The sequence below is a fragment of the Equus quagga genome, chromosome 16, assembly GCF_021613505.1.
Source record: "Equus quagga isolate Etosha38 chromosome 16, UCLA_HA_Equagga_1.0, whole genome shotgun sequence".
In the NCBI taxonomy this organism is placed as follows: domain Eukaryota; kingdom Metazoa; phylum Chordata; class Mammalia; order Perissodactyla; family Equidae; genus Equus; species Equus quagga.
This window is the reverse complement of record NC_060282.1, coordinates 3442336-3464842: the sequence shown is the minus strand read 5'-3', so window position 1 is coordinate 3464842 and position 22507 is coordinate 3442336. Positions and strand designations below refer to the sequence as shown.

Here is a 22507-nt window from a genome sequence, read left to right as displayed (position 1 = left end):
GGATTTGCTCAAGGTCAACTGGGAGGCAGAGCTAGGACTGGCACTCAGGTTCTGTCCGATGACCAGGCACCAAAGCTAGTCTCCTGGGCCCAGCCCGTGGCTGGGGCAGCCCGTGGTCCACCGCGATCAGGCAGGCCTGGAGCTGGCGGTGGGAGGGCCCTGTGCAGCCTCCCACCCTCCTTAGTCCTGTGCGTCCCGGGCTTACCCTGCCCCATTTCCTGCTGAGTTTACTCAACCTCTTATTGCACCTGGCCAGCCTTAGGTTAACTGCGCAGAGTTATTAACCAGGAATGGAGCTTTCCACCCGCTTCCCCGCCAGCCCTTCCAGCTGTCCACGCCTGGTCTACTCCGCGGCCCTGGACCCAGGAGGGCTTCCTGGAGGCGGCGACAGCGGAGGGGGATGCGCCTGGCCTTATTCCCTCCACGCTTTCCATGGTGGGCCCAGGGGCTTGCCGGCGCAGGGGATCCTCACGCCCGGGGCCCCTGGGGCTGGGAGCCCTTGCCAGCCACCTGGGGACCGCACCCATTCCTTCCTCAGCTCCGGGGGAAAGGGGCTGCGGCGGGCGGGGCCGGCAGAGGGGGGCGGTGCGCGTGCCGCGCACGCGCCAGGACCCGCCGGGCCGGTTCGGAAATGACGACCTTGCGCCGGGCCCAGCTCCGGCCCCCGCCAGGCCCCGCCCCCAAGGAAGACCACGCCCCCACCAAGACCTCGCCCCCGCAGGGTTCAACTCATACCTTCTAGGCCCCGCCCCCGCTCGGGCCCCGCCCCCACCCCGGGCCGCAGGGAAGGCCCCGCCCCCTCAAGCAGGCCCGGCCCCGCGCAGGCCCCGCCCCGCGGACGGCGCTCCCCGGGACCCCCGGGCTGCAGACGCTCGGGCGCTGGGCCGGCGTTGGCGCGACCGGAGCGCGGGGTCGGAACCGGCGGCCGAGCGGCCCCAGCGGGGTGCGCCCAGTAGGCTGCGGCCGCGCAGCAGGCATGGCAGAGGCCGCGCCGCAGCCCCTGGCGCTGCCCTCGGGGCTGCTGGAGCTGTGCGCGCTGCTGGGGGCCCCCCGGGACAGTCTCCGCGGCCCCGAGCAGGTAAGGGCCCCACGGGGAAACTGAGGCGGGGCGCAGGCCGGGCGAAGGTTGGAGGCTGCGGCGGTCGGAGAGCGGGGTCAGGACCTGGAGCACCCCGAGGCGGCGCTCCGTGCCCGGCGGACCCCTCGACCCCCAGCCTGGGCGTCCGGGCCCCGCCACCCCGCCCTGTGCCCACGGAATGCCCTGGGCGGGGACCCCGAGCGTCTGCGGGGTGGGGGCAGCGGGCCGAGGTCCGGCCAGGCCCGGCTCCCTCCAGCCTGCGGTGCCCAGAGCAGCCGCCCTGCCAGCAGCGGAGGAGTCGCGGGTGGCCGCCGCCCGGCTCCTTCCCCGGCCCTCCCGGAGCGCCCCTGGGCGGGGACCCGCGGGAGCCCTGCGGCCACTGCGGTGACCGGGGGCGCTCGCGTGCGCCCGCCCCTCGTCTCCAGGACGCCCACCTGGGCGAGGTGCAGGCGGGGTGGGCGAGGCTAATGCGGCCGCTGCGCCTGGACTCTCCCGGCCTCGCCTCGACCCCGATTAAGTGATTTCATTCGTGACGCAAGGGCTCACTGTCCCCTAAGTGGTGGGTTCTGTTCTAGGGACGGTTTACTGAGATTTTAAGTTTTAGATTTAAGGACTGCCTTTACGTGTTCTTCATTTAGCCGATTGCGATGAAACCTAGCTGCTTTTCTCACTCGCGCTGGAACCCTTGCTTCCTCCCCCTCCGTTTCCTCTGTCTCTGCGCCCTAGCAGCCAACGGGACAAACTCTTGTCCCTTTCCCCAGGAAAGCAGCAGCTTTGGAAATTCTCCTTCTCCTTGTTTCTTTCCTGTGCTCTCACTTTTTCTTCCTTCTGGAACCCCGGCTCACTTTGAATCAATCTGTGGCCCTCTTCCTCTCTCGGCCCAGGATGTCAGTGACTGTCTATGTCGTTTTCTTTTGGTTAATTCAGAGATTCCCCGACTCTACCGCCCAGTTACCTGGGCAGGTCCTTTCTTCTAGTTCCAGATGACGGCATTGAAAGGCAGAGAAAGGCATTTGAGAATTGACGACTGCAGGGTTGAAAGGACCTCACCCAGAGAAGCTGAATGTGGCTGAGATGAACCAGACCAGTGTCTGTTAATGTCTTGGTGGTCTCTACTTCTTGGCTTTAGTACAGAGCCAATTCGATGATTTCTGCATTTTCCTCCCCTTTTCTTACTCCCTGACCCCCCCATAATGTCAGTGTCCCCTTTTGATCTCCATCTCCTTTGACCCTTGTTGACTGAGTTCACTTGTCTCTCTGCCTTGAAGGTGCCAAATGGCATTTCCTCCTTTTTCTTCTAATAGGAAATGAGCTGGTTGTAGTCTTCTCCACAGTTAGGCATCTTTGCTTCTTGGACGGTTACAACGCATCTGTTTGTTGCCTTGATGTGAGACATGTCTTTTGAGAGCAGGATGAATCAACTGGAATATTTACAGTGGTACTTTCCTGAACTGCACAGGCTGTAACATTTTCCCAGTGGGCGGTTCGCTAATCTACATGGTAACTTTTATCCTCTTTATTCCATACCCTGATTCTGTTAGGGGTTTGGCAGAGGATGGAGAGAAAAATAGTTGAAGGAGCAGGAATAAAGGGAGGTTAAGAGATGGATTAAACTTCCTGGAGCAACCTTACTTCAAGGCCTACGTTAATGTTACGATTAACCAACCATATCTTCGTACTTAGTTTTATTTTTGTAGCAGTTCTATTTTAAATGCCGAAGCCCTTTTTGTAACTTTTAATTTTGCTTTTTAAAATAGCTATTTCTCTGTGGTTCAGGCATTTATATTTGGTGACACATGAAAAAAGGCCCAGAGGTATGAGAAACATCCAACTTAATCTTAGGACTGTATAGTGTCCTGACTTTTTTGTTTTACTACTTAGCTGGAGTGTGTTTGTTTTATGAGATAGTGACAAAGAATTCGAGCATACAGTTGGATCCCATGTGGGCTGCTGGGTTCCCACAGAGATGGAAGCGTGCTCTGCACACCTTTCATAGTCTAGGTCTCTAGCTAATTCTGTGTGTGAAGGCACATTTTTATGGTTTTTAGTGGAGAGCAAGCATCCTGGCTTTCAATTTCCAGAGCAGCAGTGTCCAGCAGAAGTTTCTGGATGGTGACAGCCAGTGCTCTTTATCTGTGCTGTCCTATACAGTAGCCACCGGCCACATATGGCTACTGGATGCTAGTGCCCCTGAGGAGCTGGATTCTTAATTTCATTTCATTTTAATTAATTTAAATTTGAATCGCCTCAGTGGCTACTGGCAACTGTGTTGGACAGTGCAGTTCTAGAGCAATAAAAACATCCATTAATTTCTGTTTTGTTTCACAAATGATGGCCAATCCTATAGTGAAGATCAATGCCACTGTATCATCTAAGGGAAATAAGTCTGTGACAGATGAATTAGGGTGTTGTGGTTTTTACTTTTTAATTAGCTCTTTTTTTGGAGGGGCTAAAATGGTTATTGGGTGGGGCTTTGGTAAGTCAGTGCCTGGGGGAGAAGAGCAGGAAATAACTGTCGCAAGAGTCTGTGGAAATGGGCCTTGTCTTAGCCTGTGGGGGAGGGGCAGTTGCCCCATATGTCAGAAAGGGACGTAGGACACGCTGGGCTCCAGGAGTGCTTGGAGGCTTTCTTCTAATTAAGGAGTTGGACGTGTGCGAATGGTACCGGTGAGACTGTTCATTGCTCCCGTGCTCAGGTTGTCCAGCGTGAGGAAGACTGGAGGAGGACCCGGCTGACCCTCAGGAGGGGATCAGGCAGGTACGCTGCTGGATTGTCACAGGGTGACACTGTGTAGCTGGGAACGGGGAAGTCAGCCACGCTTATGGTCAAGTGGAAAAAAAAGCTAATGGAATCATTTAAATAGGATGACTGTGTTTACGAAGGAATTATATTTATATATACATAAAACGTGGGAAGAATGTATCCCACTGTGCAAAGTGTTACCTTTGAGTCATGGAATTAAAGGAGGCCTTCCCTTCCTATTGTTATTTCTTTTATTGTTTTTATATTGTTGTTATTTTCTTTTTAATGAGACTATGTTGCTTATCCAATCAGAAAAGGGAGCGGGGATGTGCGTTTTGAGAAAAAAACAGATGGGTGAGGAACTGCTGGATGCCGAGCTGGCTGAATTCGGCCACATCACTTTCATGACTCAAGATGAATCGAGGGAATGGGAATTTTATTGCCTTCAGTGTGATGACCAACATTCAGCCCAGAGCATGCCTCTCAGGGGTCACCGAGTGCCGGAGCCCGGACGGGTGAACCGCATCCACTAAGAGCCGTCTTCTGTGCTAAGTGTGGGGATGCAGAGGGGACAGGAAGGCAGTCCCTGCCTCACCCACCACACAACCCTGAAGGTGATGGAGTACCACTGTGCAGGGCCGCTGTGCTTTAGGAAGTGATTGGAAAGGGAAGGTGGGAGCCTGGAAGGAGATGCTCTAGGAGGTGATGAGGGAGGGAGTGGGGCCTGGAAGGAGGTGCTCCAGGAGGTGATGAGGGAGGGGAGTGGGGCCTGGAAGGAGGTGTTCTAGGAGGTGATGAGGGAGGGGAGTGGGGCCTGGAAGGAGGTGTTCTAGGAGGTGACGAACCAGGGGCATGACTGCAGGGAGAGGAAAGTTCCCCTCCAGTGAGGGTGAAGATGAGATGGTCCCTGGGGAGGTGATGGACTGGGGAGCGTCTGGGCACCTGTCAGGCAGAGTGAGGAGCAGGGAGAGCACAGCATCGTAACAAAGTCATGTGCGTCTGGAGAATGACTGAGGGTTCAGTCGTGTGTGGCTTTGGGGGTACCCTGGCTTCAGAAGCAGGCTGGCCTGCTGCTCAGGTGCATAGCCAGCCAGGTTGTCAGTCTGTCCTGTGACGCGTGGACACGTGTGATACATGCCCGGGAGTGTATAGTAATAACGGCAATGTAGAGAAACAGACTCTTTTTTGGGTCTGGTGGAGGGATAGAGGTGGGTCTCTGGGGCTGGTTGGGCCCGTGGAAGGGCCTGGTCTCTCCTGGGGCAAGAGGCCAATGCCAAGCATCAGGAGCCACTGCCCGTTGGAGCAGGTGAGTGACGAGCCGTGTGTGCCGTTTAGACAGGGCCACCCCTTTGGGAAGTGGACCTGGATGCAGGTAGGGGGTCTGGGCCGAGAGAGCAGGTGGTGTCATTCTCCCAGGAGAGACCTTGAAGGATTGGTTCCTGGTGAGTCTGTGCTGCTGTGAGCCTGGGGGTGTGCAGGTGCTCGGTCTGAGGGTGGCCCTGAGGTGTGGGTTTGCAGATGGGGACTGAGGGGGCAGGGCCCACAGCGCCGGAGTCCCAGCCCCAGAGACCGCAGCGGTGACGTCTTCCTCGCAGAGGAGCGTGTAGGTGGAAGATCAGGTTTGGGGGAAACCGGCATGAGCTTAATTTTGGAAACGGGAAGTTTAAGGGGACCCATCTGGGTCTGTCAGGAGGCAGTTGGGTTAGTCTGGGACTGGAAAGAGGTCTGAGCTGCGAGGAGGACTCAGAACTGTCCCCGTGTGCGTGGATGGAACCTCCTGAGTGTTCAGATTGCTGGCCGGCCAGGGGCGTGAGGAGGGACTTGGGCCGAGTACTCAGCCCTGGGAAGTCACGGCCAGGAGGAAAGGGTCCCCAGGGGGCTGCGGAGGAGCAGTCAGGACGGAGGTAACAGAGCAGAAGGAGGTGGCTGGGGAGGTGCCTGGAAAAGGGCCGTCAGCTGTCTGGGCCTGTCTGCCTGGAGCAAACTGTCGCTCCTCTGACTGTCATTTATCTCGAGTGGTTTCGCGGTGGGTGACGTACCGCTCAGTCTTTTGTGAGGGAGAAAGAGCCGAGCATGTTTTCATAGTTAGGGCCCAACTGCTGATCTTGATAGGAAAGTTTTAGAAAAGATTTCATATAACTGAAGAACTGGGTTCCTTTCATGCATGACACACCGATTAACACAATTAACAGATTAACACAATAATCTGGATTTCCCATGCTTGGTCCTGGTTCCTACTGGTATTCAATCTTTTTCAAAATATAAAGAAATTTTTGTCTACATTTAAACAATATAGCATAAAAGCACGCATATAGCGTTTAGAGTGTATTTGCGGATTGAAAATGCCGTCGTCGTATGAGTCCTTTCTGTGTAAGAATGCCCCGTTGGTACCACTGACTCTTACTGAAATGTTGATGTTGGCTCTGCCTTTTCTGCTGGTCAAGGAGACATTTCTCCTGGTGACAATGATGTCCTTCCTGCTGCCCTTGCTCAGGTCCCTCAAAGACCCTCCAGTGCCCGCGGCCCACCCCGGGCCCTCTTCCCTTCCCGTATCTCTCATATGCAGAGAATCCTGCTGCAGACTTTTCTCTCTGTCCAGCTTGGTGCCCAGACCACTTGCTTCTCCCTCACGGACTAAGGTTCACATGCCTTCTTGGAAAGACCTGGAAGCAGTCAGCACCATGCGGGTAGTCTCAACTCTGTAGTAAGAACTCTATCAGGCCTGTAGTTAGACAGAAAAGACAGAGAAAGTGGGGCCCAAGTTCTTGATATTTTGGGGAAGAATGAAAAGACAAAAGGTTAAAAAAAAATGTGCCAAGTTCAAGTTTAAAAGCGTTTGAGCTGAATGGCCCCCTTTCTGGATGGACCATGGTCGATGGAGGAAGGATGCCTCTCTTCTTGCTGTATCCGTCAGTGCCTTTTCCTCACTCCTCTCTCCATCTTCCCTGATCAGTGGTGACGGAACTGACATGTGTAATGGCCCGGCTGGCGTGGAGGGCGCTGTGTTGGGAATTGTGGATTGTATGGGGCTTGACAATATACAGAGCCCTCACCACACTTGCCCACCCCACTACCCACATCACAGGATGTGGGGGCTTTCTGGGGGCCCACGGGGGCTGAGCACTTTACCTGTTCAGTCTCCTGTATTCCTTGCACTCACCGTTTGCAAGGGAAGCTCAGAGGGACCACGTAATTTGCTGCTGCAGTTTGAGACAGAGCCGGGATTTGAACTCGGGTCTGGCCATCCCGGTACCCACCCGTCTCTGACCCACAGCGCTTTGTGCCGAGGGGTGGGTCGGTGCCGACCGTGCTAACAGCCCAGGAACCGGGCTCCGGGAGGTTAATGACTTGCCTGAACGAAGGGCCTGAGACATTCCTAAAAGCCACTTCCAAGGCGGTCCTTCCCGTCCTGAGCTGCTGGCTGAGAGGCTGTTCACATGACAGTGCACACTCGTGCTGTGTTTGTGGGCGCACAGGGGAGACGACGACAACGAAGGGTGGATGCTTAGACGGAAGGGCAGAGCAGAACAAGTGCCGCGCCGCTGTGGTAACTCGTATTGCTGCCTGTTTTAGGTTGCCCAGAGAAAGGGAGTCAAAAGTCTGTCTTCTCTCGATCCGGAGGTCCTGTCCGTTTTCGTGCCTCCGTTTGTCAGTAAGGAGGACGGTCAGACGACTGGTGCCAGCTGCGTGCTTCTAAGCAAACCCAGAAGGCGCTCCCTCAGGAAGAAGAGAGAGAAGCCCAAACCAGAGCCCTGGAAGGGCCTCCCGGGGGGCCCCAGAGAGCCCGACTCCGAAGACATCAGCATCCCCAACGGCGTGGACCTGCTCGCCCTGCCTCAGCTGTGCTTCCCAGGTATCCCCTTGCTTTCTAGCCTCACCAGTGATCTGCTTCTAGACATCAGCGCACTTGAGGCTGTGGGACTTGGGGGGAGCCGGCAATCCTCACTGCATCTTCTGTCCTATCTCGGGATTGAGTTTTCTTGCTCTTGGGAGTTTCAACGCTAAAAGGAAGCCGAGATCACCTAGCGCAGTCCTCATTTTTTGGCAAACCGAGTCCCAGGGGAGAGGCTGCACGGTTTGTTTATGGTGCTTTCACAGGGTTTCAGTTGGATTGGAAGTCTCGTCTTCAGAGGCCTGGCAGACGGGTTGCCGCCCTGACCCCTTGGCCTGCAGCACTTCCACCCGAGTGTGCTCCCACCTGCCCCCTCCCTGTTCTCTGTGTCCTTTCGTTTTCTCCCCAACTGGCCAGTTCCTGGAAACAGCAGGCTTGTGTTTCTGGGCTTCAGTTTTTGCGAAATGTTAAAAGTGGGTGATGTCGAAAACTCAGACTAAGGACTTGACATAAAATTGCCTGTCTGATAGTTTCCATCGTGGAGTTGATACCGTTTCCTGGCCCCAGGGATTATAAACCGGGATAGGCAGGCACACCCACTTCCCCTGTGTGCCCGGGAGACAGCCATCGCCCCAGGCACCCTGAGGGTTTCTCTGCGGTCATCCATGTGTTCCTTCACACGTTCTTCAGAGCACACAGGGCTGGCAGAGGAATCGCTGCCCTTTGTAGGGGAGAGGGGGACGGCTTGAGGCAGGAGGAGCGGGTTCAGAGCATGACGGGAAGAATTAGCACTTCGTGTCCAGGCGCCCCTGTCGACGGTGGAAGAGCCGTGCTCCGTACGCTGTGGCAGCCGGCTCGCGGATAGCCCAGGCCCTAAGGTGCATGACCCGTGGCCATAACGAGGTTTCTTCTTTTTTTTTTTCTGTCCACAGGGGGTGTGTGTGTGGCCTCTGAACCAAAGGAGGATTGTGTCCATTTTCTGGTGCTGACCGATGTCTGTGGGAATAGAACCTACGGTGTGGTAGCCCAGTACTACCGGCCCCTGCACGTACGTGGCTCCATGACTTCCCTCTGAGGTTGGGTTTAGGTTTGGTTTTTTTTTTTTTTTTTGAGGAAGATTAGCCCTGAGCTAACTGCTGCCAATCCTCCTCTTTTTGCTGAGGAAGACTGGCCCTGAGCTAACATCCGTGCTCATCTTCCTCTACTTTATATGTGGGACGCCTGCCAAAGCATGGCATGCCAAGCAGTGCCATGTCCGCACCCGGGATCCGAACCAGGGAACCCCGCAGAACGTGCGAACTTAACCACTGTGCCACTGGGCCGGTCCCTAGGTTTAGGTATTTTTAAATTGTGATCAAATACACATAACAGTCACCATTTTAACCATTTTAAAGTGAACAATTCAGTGGCATTTTGTACATTCACAACATTTGTTGTACAACTACCATTACTTTCTAGTTCCAAAACGTGTTTGTCAACCCCAAGGGAAACCCTGTACCGCTCACTAGTCACCCCCCAGTCCCCCTGCCCCCAGCCCTGGCCACCAGTCATCTGCTTTCTGTTTCTATGGACTTGCCTATTCAGGCCATTTCTTGTAAGTGGAATCATACAATACGTGTCCTTTCGTATCTGGCTTCTTTCACTTCGTATAATGTTGTCCAAGTTCACACAAGTTGGAGTATATGCCAGTGCTTCACTCCTTTTTGTGGCAGAATCATATTCCACGGTGTGTGTAAACCACATTCTGTTTGTCCGTTCCTGGCTGGTGGACATTTGGGTTGTTGCCGCCTTTTGAATATGCAGGCACCTGGGTTTAGGTATGAGGGGTAGATCCAGTCGTCACACATTTGGGGAGTGTTTTCTGGGCAGGGCTGCTGTGTGTGAACCAGCTGGCCTGGGACAAGCTCATAGGGGAAATGAGGGACCTGACGGTATGGAGTGGTCAGCTGCCTACTTCCGGGGGTTTCCAGAAGCAACAGGTAGCCTGGTGGGCTTTGTTTTCGTGTCCCGGTGCTTCACCAAGGGCAGTCAGTGACTTCCACACGGTAGAGGGAAGTGGCTGCCTGGATCACACTCTGCCCTCTGCCCGAGACTGGGGCGGTTACTTTTATCGTTTTACTTTTTGGTGAGAGTCTCCTTACGTGGATTGCTGTAAGTGTCGAGAGGCATAGGATGTAATCAGATGGGCCCTGCCCCTCCTGCTTGTGGAGTAGGGCAGCTGGCCCAAACGACCTCTGGGGATGTGCAAGGGCCCAGCGCACCGCGTTATACCCTGAGTGCACGACGTTTCGGTCCTGGCGAGCTTGTCTTCCCCCGTGTGCTGAGAGCTGTCCCGGGAGGCCACATCTCTCGGCCTACATGCAGGCTGTTGTCCCTGTGATTGTGGCGACACTCGGGGCCAGGGTCGGGAGGTGACACGTCGCTGTTGCTTCTTCTCCAGGACGAGCACTGTTTCTACAACGGCAAATCGCACTGGGAGCCGTGCAGACTGAGTGCAGCCGGCTGCTTCGTGCCCTTCGCGGTGTGCGTGGTCTCCAGGTTCCCCTACTACACGGCGCTCAAGGACTGCCTCTCCTGGTGAGCCTTGGCCCAGCCCTGCCTCAACGTCCCGCCTGGCGCCCGGGAGCACTGGCGGGCCAGGTTTGGCCCCATGAGCTCTTGTGAAAACCCAGATTTTTCTAGAAATGGCTAACATATGGGAATGGTATGACAGAAAAAGGAAGATCAAGCCGAACTATCAGAAGTAAAATTAGTATGGAGGATTCATGTTTTTTTTTTTTTTTTTAAAGAGACATATATTAGGAAGAACTCTTGCTGGCTATTTGAGAAAATCAGGAGGCTGATATTCTGATGAGTTTTATTAACATTTTAAAAATTAGCTTTTTTGCGTAGAATCTTTAACTGTCTTAATGCTGATGTTGACTAGAAAATCTGAGGATGTAGAGAAATTTTGAAAAATCAAGAAAGCATTGCATCGAACCTGATCTGCTCCTGTTGTTGGGGGCTGTGACGTCCCCTGAGGAGGCCCCAGTGTAGACAGGACTCGCTTCCTCGGGGCACACAGGCACTGTGGGGCCGCTGTCTGGATTATCCCTAAGTTATAGTCTTAGAACTTGTAGTTTGATTACAGACTGAGAAAAAAGCAGTTGACGCAGGTTCCCTTTCGTGTCGTCATGCAGAAGAACAACCCGGGGCAGATCTCTGAGTTTCTAGTAAAGGCTGAGCGTTTCAGACTGACACCTGGACCAGAGGGATGAGCAGATCGACATGTTGCCCGAACAGGAATCCTTGTGTTCACACTAATGACCTCTGTCATTCAAATTCCAGCATGTTAATGTTTTATTTTTTAAAACAAGGCCCGTCTGCGGACATAGCCTGCATTTTATTGCCGTAGACATAAAATATCTTGTAGAACAGAGAGCTGACTTTTTATTCAAGCGTAGTGAGTTGAGCGTATGTGCATTTATTCAACATCCAGCTGCCAGGGCGCAGAAAGCGATAGGATGAGAAGTGGGGACGTGGTGCCGTTGTGTGTGGTTAACTGAGAAATCTTCGGTACTGGAAGGTAAATAGCTTCTAAACTAATCTTCAGTTTCCTCCCGTGTAAAATGGGGGAGTTATTCTCACCTTTTACTCAATGAAACGAAGGGTAAGGCCAACCAGTGTTGCATGACAGGCGGTCAGAAAGACAGCGCCCACCTGGCCTTCCCGGCCTTTGTCACACGTGTTTATTCAGCTGTTGACCTTTCATAGTGTGACTGGCAACAAACATTTCCTGCTAGACATGAATGCAAACGCGTATTTAACTTGCAAAAGGTGTTCGTTTTTCACTCTTCTCGAGTTTTCTCTCTCTCTTCCGTGGTCATTGCTAAATGATCAGAACTAGAAAATATAGCTAGAGAAGAACAAGTGACAGAAGTTCAAAAGGCAGTGTGTAAACATGACTTTATATGTTTTTTGACATCTGTGTTTTTGCTAGAGTGATACTATGCAAACCATGCCTCCGTGTGGACAAAATGTGGGAGAAAATATATTGAGCTGTGTTTGGGGAATTAGATTATGGGCAGTTTTTTTTCTTTCAAACTTCATGTCAATGCTATTATTTATTTAGAATGAAGACAAATAGGGAGGAATTATCTCCAAATCCTGACATTGGCTCCATGAGTAATTATGTGTTACTTAAAGTAAACATATCAGGTCTTTGATTGCTGGACATGGCGTAGTCTCGTGCTGTGCTGGGGGCATTGTCAGGGTCCACATGGGAGGAGGGAAAGGCGGGGTGTCCTGGAGCAGCCTCTGTGACTGCCTGACCAGATGGGACCCCGCTGGCCCCTCTCTTGGTTCCACGGCCACCTCTGGACTGGCATAGTGGCACGTGTGGTTCCCTAGCTGGGCTCATCCTTTTTCCCAGTCAAGACCCCCTCCTGAGGGCTGAGCTGCTTCTCTTTGACCTCCACGGTCACTGACCCCCGGGCCAGCCACATAGCGAATCGTCAAAAGTGTTTGTCGAGGGAATGAATAAAGCGCATGAGTGAACAAATGAGTTTGTCTATTAGAACACACGTTAGGCTGTCCGTTTTTGTAATTTTTAGCAAAGCAGCATCCCCAGAGTGTGCCCATTTTGTGCATATGTCCACATTAATGCGGACTTCCACATTTAAAGTTCGCAGAGTCAGCTTCATTGAGGTGTAATTGACGTACAATAAAACCCACCCATTTTGAGTGTACAGCTGGCTGTTTTGCCAGATGTATACACCCAAGTAACCACCACCGCGATGAAGATATAGAACATTTTCGTCACCGCCAGAAGTTCCTGCCCCCGATGGTCAATTCCCAGTCGCCCCACCCGCTGGTAACCGCTTATCCATGGTGTTGTTAAATCATGCGCCTCACAAGGCAGATGCGTTTTGGAAACAAACTTTCTCAAGCACTTTCCTTTGAAATGTTTACTCCTTATGAAGTATGGCACACACACAGAAAATGCACAAATTCCAGTGACGTTTTACAAACTGAACACGCTCGTGTAACCAGCACCCAGATCAAGAAACAGAACACGGCCGGCCCTCCACCCCCCAAACTGCCCCAGTGCCCCCTTCCGGGCACTTCCCCCACCCGGGGTAGCCACGCTCCTGTAGTCAGACACCCAGATTGTCCCCTGTTTGTGAAGAGTCCTGGAGTTGCCGATGCGGACCCTTACGGAGATTTTAGCTGTGATTAGAAATGCTGAGGATGACAGCGGACTCTCGTATTTATTTTGTGATTTTGATTTTTTTTTTAATTTTAGTTTATTGACTCATCTGAAGCTCTGTAAAGATTTTGAAGTCGACAATCACATAAGAGATTTTGCTGCAAAACTATCTTTAATACCTAGCCCGCCGCCGGGACCGCTCCATCTGGTAACTGAATCTAGAATTATCTTCTATTTTTCCTTTGCAGATAGTAAAAGTAATATGATGAGGATGCTTTAAATGTTTCAAGTGATTCCTTAAGTTCCAGCTGTGATTAAATTATGCTCCTTAAATTCCTTACGGAAACATTTTCTATATTATTTCTAAAGGTCAAAAAATTAGAACTAAATTAGAAATTTATTTTCTAAAAGTTTAGAAGTAAAGTTTAGTCTTAAAGTCAAATATTTAGGTTTCAGTTTTGCTCACTGGCTCGTGATGAATAGGTATTGAGCTAGTAACAGCCGCTTATTAGTTAACATGTTAGTTCATTACTTGCTAAGCAGAAAACACATACAATTTACTTATGTTACAAATTTCCCTTTGGTTTGTGTGGAATATTGAGTAATTTGTTAATGTTTTCCCCTGTCAGATGTGATCGATGAAAAGTAACTGGTTTTACATTGTTATTCACAATACCACTGTGTTATTTCATTAAGAGACGAGCATTTCACAGACCGGGTCCCGGGGAACCCAGTTCTGAGATGTTGTTGGCTGTTTCATGACACGAGGGTTTGCGGGTCGGGGAAGCTGGAGAAAGGCAGACCGCATCCCCTTTGTGTTGAGTAACATGTCAGGCAGCCAAGCTCTGTGATGAAACCTGTTTGACTCAGCGTTTTCCAAACTAATTGAACCATAGGATGCTTCCTTTTTTAAAAACAGACACCTCTTAAATAAACATCTTGGAAGGTATAGTAAACGTTGAGTCCATTTCACTCTAATAGTCCCTTCTGGAAGCTTATACATATAAGTCTTGGTTTTTGACATTTTGATTATTATTGACAGTTGAAACATTCATTTTATTTATCAGGAGACGTGATTATGAACTTCAAATGTGTGTATTTAAGATCACCCTAAACCCAGGAGTCTGCTGGGGAAATCCTGCTGGTGCGTTCCGAAGCCGGAGCAGGCTGCCCGTCTGCCTTGGTTTCGCTCCCAGAAACCCATGTAGGGAATATAGGTTGGGTACTTGTTTTGTGCAAGGCGCTCATCTTTATTCTGTGGATAATTGGTGTTTTTTTTTATTGTGCAGTAAAACCATCAAAGTTTCTGTTCTTGTTCAATAACTCAACAAGCAGTCATTGAGGACCCTCCACAGCGGTGAACGAGGCTCTCTGAGTTCAGAACAGTCTTAGGGTTAACTGTAATTATTGTGGTCTGCCTGTGAACACAAGTCATGGCTCAATAGTACTTACACCGACTTTCTGTATCTTAGACTCTTGGATGAATTAATATTTGGTTTCTCTATTTCTGCCACCTGCAGTGAGAAAGTTTACTGGGGGTCGTTCTTGACACCTCTTCACCCCTCGTTCACTCGGTCACACCTGAGCAGCCTGCCTCCAATGTTTGTTTCCAGTTTGCCCACTTCTACTGCCACCACCCCATTCTGGGCCACCAGCTTGTCTCACCTACACAACTTGGGGAACCACTGGTCTGTCCACTTCCATTCCTGACCCTTCATCCAGTTCATCCTTTGCACAGTGGCTGGAGAGATCATTAAAGTCTAAATCGGACCCCACAATGGTTTTGCACTATGTGCCCTCACCAGTCCTGCATCCCTGGCCCCTGTGTCACTGTGGAGCTCTGTGTTATTCACTCACCCCCTTCTCACTGTTCCCCAGCTACACTGGGCTTCTGGCAGTCTTTTGTAGGTGCTGCCACAGGGCTCTTGCACGGGCTGTTCCCGGAAGTACCACTATCTCCATTTTCTCATGGCCAGCTCCTGCTCATCTCTCAGGTCATGGCTCAGATGTTGGTTCTGAGCCATCTCCCACCCTGTCTCTCTCGCAGTGCCCAGCTTTCTTCCTGCAGAGCTCAGCACAGTCTGTAATTAGGGCTTGTGTGCATGTGTTTTTTATTTAATGTCTATCTTATCCATTGGACTCTGAGCTGCATGGAGACAGAGGCCACGTTCAGAACTGCATATCCAGGGCTTTCTGCCATGCCCAGCACTAGCTATTCCACAGACGGCTGTTCAGTGAATGAATAAAGCGTGAGCCGTGTTTCAGTATTAGCCAGTAGTGTTCATTGAATCGGATCTGCATCTTGGGTCGCATGCGTTAGTCTGAATGAGCTGAGTTAGTGTGGGTCAGGCTTGTCACTGTGACCCTCCGTTAACAGGTCTGATTAGCTACAGGGTCCAAGTTGATGTAATGGTCATCATCACTTTCAGAGAATGTCGTGTAAGAGTGGCTGTTCCTTCTTTTGAAGAAATCTGGGAGGCCAATTTAGGCCAATTTCATCCATATAGGAGCCAAGTCAGCAGTATTTTCCAGAATCCACTGCAGTCAATTTAGAGACTGTCATGGATAGCAGTCCTAGGCCGCGGTTCTTATGTTTCGAATAGCGTGTGCGTGCGCCAGGCTGCAGGTTCCCGTGGCTTCTGGGCCCGGGCATCTCTGATCCCTGAAAGGAGGCCCCAAGCTCGGGAGTGGGGAGCGAGGACCCAGCCTCCTCCCGTCCCAGTTCAGCGCCCTTTTGCTGACGGCGCCTGGACCGCCAGCCCGAGGAGAGCACAGATGTTAGGAGCGCCCGCGTCCCCGGGCCCGGTCTGCTGCTTCTCTGCCCACCAGTGGGTCTGATTCTACTTGCTTTTGAAGTCCTGGGCATAACTGGGTGCGCACAACGAAACATACATATGTTTCCTGAGTCACTTTGTGTTGCTTTGTACGTGAAACGTGTTATTTTTCTGGGGCTCCAAGCAAGTTGAAATTTGGAAAATATTTACCTAAAATCTCTCTCCCTCCTCAGTTCCTTCATCTGTAAAGTGGGCAAAATAATAGAACCCACCTCAGAGGGTCTGAGTCTTAAGTGCTGGAAAGTCGCTGGCACTGCACCTGAGAGGTCCCGGGGCCGAACGACGTCACCGGGAGAATGACCAGCGTACGCACTTGGGTTTTATCTGTAACTGAGTGGCTGGCTGACACATTTATTTTTTGAAATATTGAGAATTTTTCATACAAATTTTACAATTTTTAATAATCCATCACAACTTGGAGTATTAACGCTGGTTTATTTTATTTTGTTTTGTTTTAAATACAAAGGAGGTTATTGGTCACCTAAGTGAATCTGCCGTGTTTTGCTGTGTCTTGCTTCTATAGACAAACTGGGAACAAGAAAGCAGAGAGGCCCCAGGTGTGGTTCTGGGGCACTGGCAAATGTCCTGAGCGTCAGAAATTACAGTCCTTTCTTGTTTTCAGGTTTGTTGTGTTTTTTTTTGCATGAAAGATACTTAGAATAGTGGCTAAGGGGACTGTAATTAAGTGTGAATGGTGAATGTTTCATTCTGGGGCCTTTTTTCTCAACCCCGTACTCTGCTTCTCTCGATTTGTCCTCCTCCCACGTTTTTCCTTGAGGAAGCCTCTCCATCGTCAGATCTGATTGCTTCTTTCCTTTCTGTCTCTCCAGGGCTTGGCTGAAACTTGGCTCATTTAATGGAGCTGCAGAGGTGGGGCAGCGTCCCAGGTGGCTCCCGCCGTGGGGGCTGTAGGCTTGCCGTGCACAGCTCTGTCTCCTCGGACAGCTGGCCAGCCCCTACGTGGAGGGGACCAAATCTTCCCCTTCGTGCCCACCCCAACCGTTAACACATAATGGGCTTTCTGCGAACACAGAGCTTGAATTGAAGTCTTATTTAAAAAAATAGTATTTTGAAATATGAAGTATCTCAGAATTTTTTTGAAGTACGTGTCTTTAAGGAGCTTTGACTATTGACAATACTAAGAATACATAATAAGTAGTAGCTAAGAATAATGTAGCATCGTGAAGGGTAATTGGAACGTGCTTGGTTTAGAATTTGTGCTAATTGGGACAGATATCTGGGTGGCGGCCTATCTTTGTTTTGCCAATGAACAGTTTGCTAATTAATGAAAGCGTTTAAAGAGAGTTTGGCTGAAAAAGACCTTAAGTACCCAATTTATGTATGAGCGAATATCGGAGTTCTGTATATCTCTAGACAGTTTGCTATTGTGTGACATATAAGGTGACAGCATGAGTCTTCAAAGATGTGTCCCAACGCAGATGCTTTCTGAGCCACAATAGTGACTTTGCGTGCATTTCGGCCTCGGCTGGGAGCAGCTCTCTGAACTCTTGATGGAAATTGGTCGTTGCAGGTATTTAACATGAAGCCGCTACAGATCGTGTTTCCCTCCCGAGCGGACCCTGACAGCCTGCTCATCGACCTCGACCTTCACCTGCCCTTGCTGCGCTTCAGACCCGAGAGGGTGCTGCAGGTACGCTCCTCCCCACCCGGAGAGCGTGCCTGATCCTCCTCACGGGCGTCAGAACGACTGTCGTATGGAAAATGCTCAAGGGCAAGTGTATTCCATGGCGCACAGAATCCGTGCTTTTTTTGCTTAAAACCGACATTCACTACGGTGCACGCTGCTTGCAAATAGCACTTTTGGCAGGGGCCGAGTGGCTTTTGTTTTGACAAGCGGAGCAGGAAACCAGGGTGAAACCTGTCCTCATCTGGTCCTGTTGGGTGGCGTGTTGAGTGTGTGACGTTGACGTGCCGGGTTGGGAGCGTGACCTGGTGTTGTCGATTCCCCCAGATCCTGAGCTGCCTTCTCACGGAGCAGCGGATCGTGTTCTTCTCCTCCAACTGGGCTCTGCTCACGCTCATCACCGAGTGCTTCATGGCCTACCTCCACCCACTGCAGTGGCAGCACACGTTCGTGCCCATCCTCTCTGGCCAGATGCTGGATTTTGTCATGGCTCCTACGTCCTTTCTCATGGGCTGCCACCTCGACCACTTCGCAGAAGTCAGCAAGGTTAGGTATTGAGCATTTGATTGGTTGAGATATGTGTGCGTATGTATTTCCCTGGTATGTTGATTTTCCCACTGTGTGTGTTTTCTCCTGCTGCGTTACACACTCCCAGAGACTTAGTGACTTGAAACACCACCTTTTATTATCTCACAGTAAATCAGGGTGCTGGCCGGGCTGGCTCTTATCTGGAGGCTCGGGACAAGAATCCACTTCTAAGCTCATTAAGGTTGTTGGCAGATCCCGGTTCCTGTGGCTGTGGGTGTGAGGTCCCCGTGTCCTTGCCGGCTGCTTGCGGGGGTGTGCCCTCTGCTCCTCGAGGCTGCCCGCGTTCCTTCTCACGCAGCCGGCAGTGGCGCGTCAAGTTACCCTTGCGCTTCAGATCTCTCTGGCTTCCTCTTCTGCCACTAGCTGGAGAAAGTTTTCTGCTTTTAAGGGCTCATGTGACTATATTGGGCCTGCCTGGATGATCTCCCCCTTTTCAGATCACCTGTGTCATATCACAGCATAATCATGGGGGTGACGTCTCGTCTCATTTGCGGGGTCCAGGGGTTAGGGGTGTGGAATCTAGGGAGGCTATTTTTAGACTTCTGCCACCACTCCCACTTTTTGACATGACTCATTTATTTTTGGCGGGGTCACATTGGTTTATAACATCGTGTCAGTTTCAGGTGTACATCATTATCACTTCAGCTTCTGTATAGACGGCATCGCGTTCACCACCGAAAGTCGAGTTGCCACCCATCACCATACACATATGCCCCTTTCACCATCCCCCACCTCCTTCCCCTCAGATAGCCACCAATCTGTTCTCCATATCTGTGTGTTTGTTTATCTTCTACGTATGTGTGAAGTCATATGATAGTTGTCTTTCTCTGACTGACTTCATTTAGCATGATATCCTCAAGGTCTGTCCATGTTGTAGCAGATGGAATGATTTTGTCTCTTTTGATGACTGAGTAGTATTCCTTTGTGTGTATATATATACACACACACCACCTCTTCTTCATCCATTCATCCATTAATGGGCACTTTGGTTGCTTTCAAGACTTGGCTATTGTGAACAATGCCGCAGTGAATGTAGGGGTGCATGTATCTTTTTGAATTACTGTTTTCATGTTCTTTGAAGAGGATGTGGGGGAAAAAGGAACCCTCGTACACTGCCGGGGAGAATGTAATTTAGTGCAGCCACTATGGAAGACAGGATGGAGATTTCTCAAAAAATTAAAAAACGAAATACCCCATGATCCAGCTGTTTCACTCTGGGTGTTTATCGACCATTCGATTTAGAATATTAAATCCTTGCGAGCTCCTTCTGAGGACTTGTGGCAAGTTGCTTTGAAAGTGCCCTGAAGTGAGGGCCAAGCACCCTGGGCCGCAGAGAGGTCGTGATCACTTCCAGCTCTTGTGCTCTGGGCGCCACACTCACGGCGTACCATCTCGTGTGTCCTCGCACCATCCCCCTGTGGCCTCGGGGTGCATTCAAGGCCATGGTGCTCTGTGCCTTGGATCACTTCTCGGTCTGCTGCACAGCAGCTCCTCAGGCTCCACATGGGTTTTCCAGTGAGGAGAGTGCAGGCTTTGGAGTCAGTGAAACCTGATTTTAAGTCTCAGCTCTGCTGCTTGCTCGTTTTGTGACCCCGAGTGAGTGAGTTGCTGTTGCTAAGCCCCAGCTTCCTCATCGGTGACGTGGGGCAAGGACACATCCTTCAAGGTGGGGTTCCACCTGAGGGACATTCTGCACCCACCCAGCACCCGGCACATGATGGGGCCTTGCTAGATGATAGCTGCCATTGTTATTGCTCCATGTTTTCCATTATTTTTTTTTTAAGATTTTATTTTTTTCCTTTTTCTCCCCAAAGCCCCCTGGTACATAGTTGTATATTCTTCGTTGTGGGTCCTTCTAGTTGTGGCATGTGGGACGCTGCCTCAGCGTGGCCTGATGAGCAGTGCCATGTCCGCGCCCAGGATTCGAACCAACGAAACACTGGCCCACCTGCAGCGGAGCGCGCGAACTTAACCACTCGGCCACGGGGCCAGCCCCCCATTGTTATTTTTTTTGATTAATCTTTGTCGTTCGTTAATACTGTGGACACAGAAAATGCCCGCACGTGCAGCATGTGGCTCAGTGGTAGTGGGGTTTGTGGGCCTTGCTGAGTTTGGTGGCCGTCTGCTCGCTGAGTGACTGACCTGTGACAGAGCGTTGAACTCTCTGGTGTCCTAGTCACACAAGGACGGTAGGCATGCTGGCCTGTGGTTACGATGAGGATCCGTGGAGTCAGCGCAGCAGTGCCTGGCATGCAGCAGGTGCTCAATATGTGCTAGCTGTTTTTCCTGTTGACCGGAGATGGCACACATTGGGCTGGTGAGTTAAGGTCACAGGCCCGTGATAAATACGGTGATATTGCCACCAGCCAGAGTGAGTTTGGTTTTTTAAGACAGCTTTCTTCAGATACACGGTACATACTACAAACTTTATCTGATTAAAATGTACAATTCAGTGGCTTTTGCTAAGTTTATAGAGTTGTGCCAACTGATTTTAGACGTTTTCGTCGCCCCACAAGGAAACCCTGCGTGCGTTAGCAGTCAGCCCGTTCTGCCCCCCCGGCAGCCTCTGCCTGCTTCCTGTCTCTGTGGCTTTGCCTGGGCCACGTACGTGGCTTTCTGTAAGTGGAGTCATCGGACATGTGGCCTTTGTGCCTGGCTTCTTTCACCAGCACAGCGTTCGCTGAGGTTTATCCACGTGGCAGTGGGTACAGGGCGTCGTTTTCATGGGCGGATAGGATTCCATCATGGGAAGATACTGCGGTGTGTTTGTCCGTTTTTCAGCTGACGCTCCTTCGGGTTGTTCCTACTTTGGCCCTTACGAGCAGTGCGCTGTGAACTTTCACACGGAAGTCTGTGTGTGGACGGAAGTAAGTTTGCACCTGCCTTAGGTAGGTTCCTAGCACTGGAGTGGCCGGGTCAGACGGTGACTACGTTTAACTGCTTGAGAAATGGCCACACTGCTCTGTGCGCTCCCTGCCCGTTTCCTGTTCCCACTCACCACGGAGGAGAGTTTCGGTTTCTCCACCTCCTCACCAACACTTGTTGGTATCTATCTTTTTGATTCTACCCATCCTGGTGGGTGCGAACTGGTGTCTCATGGTGGTTTCGATGTGCAATTCCCCAGTGACTGACGATGTTGAACACCTTTTCATGTGCTTATTGGCAATTGGTACCGGGTAGGTTTTCATTCACCTTTTTATTTTGAAAATTTGTAAGTGAGCACAAAAACAGAGAGGGGAGTAGGATGGATGCTGTGCACCCCTGCGGCTTCAGCAGTCGTCAGGAGCGGCCCCACTGCCCTGCTGTTCCCTGGAGCTTTTTAGGGCAAATTCTGGGAAGGCAGTAGGCTGTGCTGGGCCCAGGGCCCCTCCGAGGGAGGAGCCAGTGTCTCTGTTCTTGCCAAAACGAGTGACTCACCAGGGGACAAACACACTTTGGGAAAAGGCCATTCGGACCTTCATGGAAGGAACGGAAAAACGTCACTCAGTCCACCTTGCAAATGAGAAAAAAACAGGCCATGCTCTGAAGTCTAAAGTTGTGTTTCTTGTTTTAGTCATTAGGGAAAAAAACATCTTCTCTCAGACCCTTCAGAAGGGAAACGTTTGGGCGGGTTTACTTAACAATTCCCGGCAGCAGTCATGAAGGAATGCCTTTTAGTGACTGACCCGTTCTGGAAGATTTTAGGTCCTAACTGAGGGCATGTTGGGGTGTGAATGTTGTCCGTGGTGCTGGGAGCTCGGAAGCTGCTGCACCGTGATGAGCAGATGCTCAGCGTTCACGTTTATGGAGGGCGAGGCTGTTCCCTCGCCGGGTCAGTACTGGCTCTGCTGCCCTGAAGACTTGGTTTGTGCACAGTGCACGCAACGTCGGACCCGGCATGCAAGCTGGGAGCGGGGACCTTCTGAGAGATTCAGCGTCACATTCCAGGGGCTGTTGAATTGCAGAACTCCAGTGCGAGTGTGACTCATTATTGGTGTGTTTTCCCGCAGATAAGACTTTTCAAGTCAACCATATACATATTTCAAAAGTTCTAAGTGTGTGTGGTCACTGAGCCCAGGACCCCACCCACGCTCTGGTTCTGGGGTGTGAGGGGAGGGCTAGCTGCGCTGCTAAACCGACACATTGGGTGTTGAACGTCAGTGTTGCTCTCATCGGTTCTGGAATGTTCTCTCCAGGCTCCCTGAAGTAGTACATGCAGTGTTTGTACAAGGTAGGTGAGAGCCTGAAACTTGTGTTGGAATGTTGGCTCAAAGACGGAGGCATATTGAATCAAATTAGCGTGTTAATGTAACTCATGGTATACACTGCATTTTTCAGTAGAGATAATATAGGACTGTGTACATATTAAATAGGGTAATCTAATGTTGACACTGAATGCAAAATGTATTTTTGTGTTTTCAAAGATGTATACAGATTCAGATTCTTACAGCAATCTTTACAACTTCTAGGAAGCTGATGGTTTAATTCTGATAAATATCGATAATGGGAGCATCACCTACTCCAGTGACGATGGCATTGACGTTCCCGACATCCCTCTCCTGGCGGCTCAGACGTTTATGCAGAGGTAAAGTTGGAAATAGTATGTGTTTGAAAGCATCT

The 22507-nt window shown here is 51.0% G+C and overlaps 1 protein-coding gene across 5 annotated transcripts in view; it reads left to right on the top strand.

Annotated features, from left to right (window-relative positions):
• Positions 1–826: 826 nt before the first annotated feature.
• The window catches only part of DENND3 (DENN domain containing 3), a 60138-nt gene continuing 38457 nt past the window's right edge, over positions 827–22507 (top strand). For 2 of the 5 annotated variants that reach the window (XM_046642358.1, XM_046642357.1), the window contains exons 1-8: positions 829–1078; positions 7395–7674; positions 8586–8701; positions 10094–10230; positions 12938–13049; positions 17207–17326; positions 17648–17866; positions 22357–22472. In XM_046642358.1, coding sequence (XP_046498314.1) covers positions 977–1078; positions 7395–7674; positions 8586–8701; positions 10094–10230; positions 12938–13049; positions 17207–17326; positions 17648–17866; positions 22357–22472 — 1202 coding nt within the window. In that variant the 5' untranslated portion in view covers positions 829–976. Of the gene's footprint in view, positions 1079–7394; positions 7675–8585; positions 8702–10093; positions 10231–12937; positions 13050–16140; positions 16298–16387; positions 16778–17206; positions 17327–17647; positions 17867–22356; positions 22473–22507 lie in introns of those variants that run through there. The other 3 variants (XM_046642356.1, XM_046642360.1, XM_046642359.1) reach the window with 3 other exon arrangements.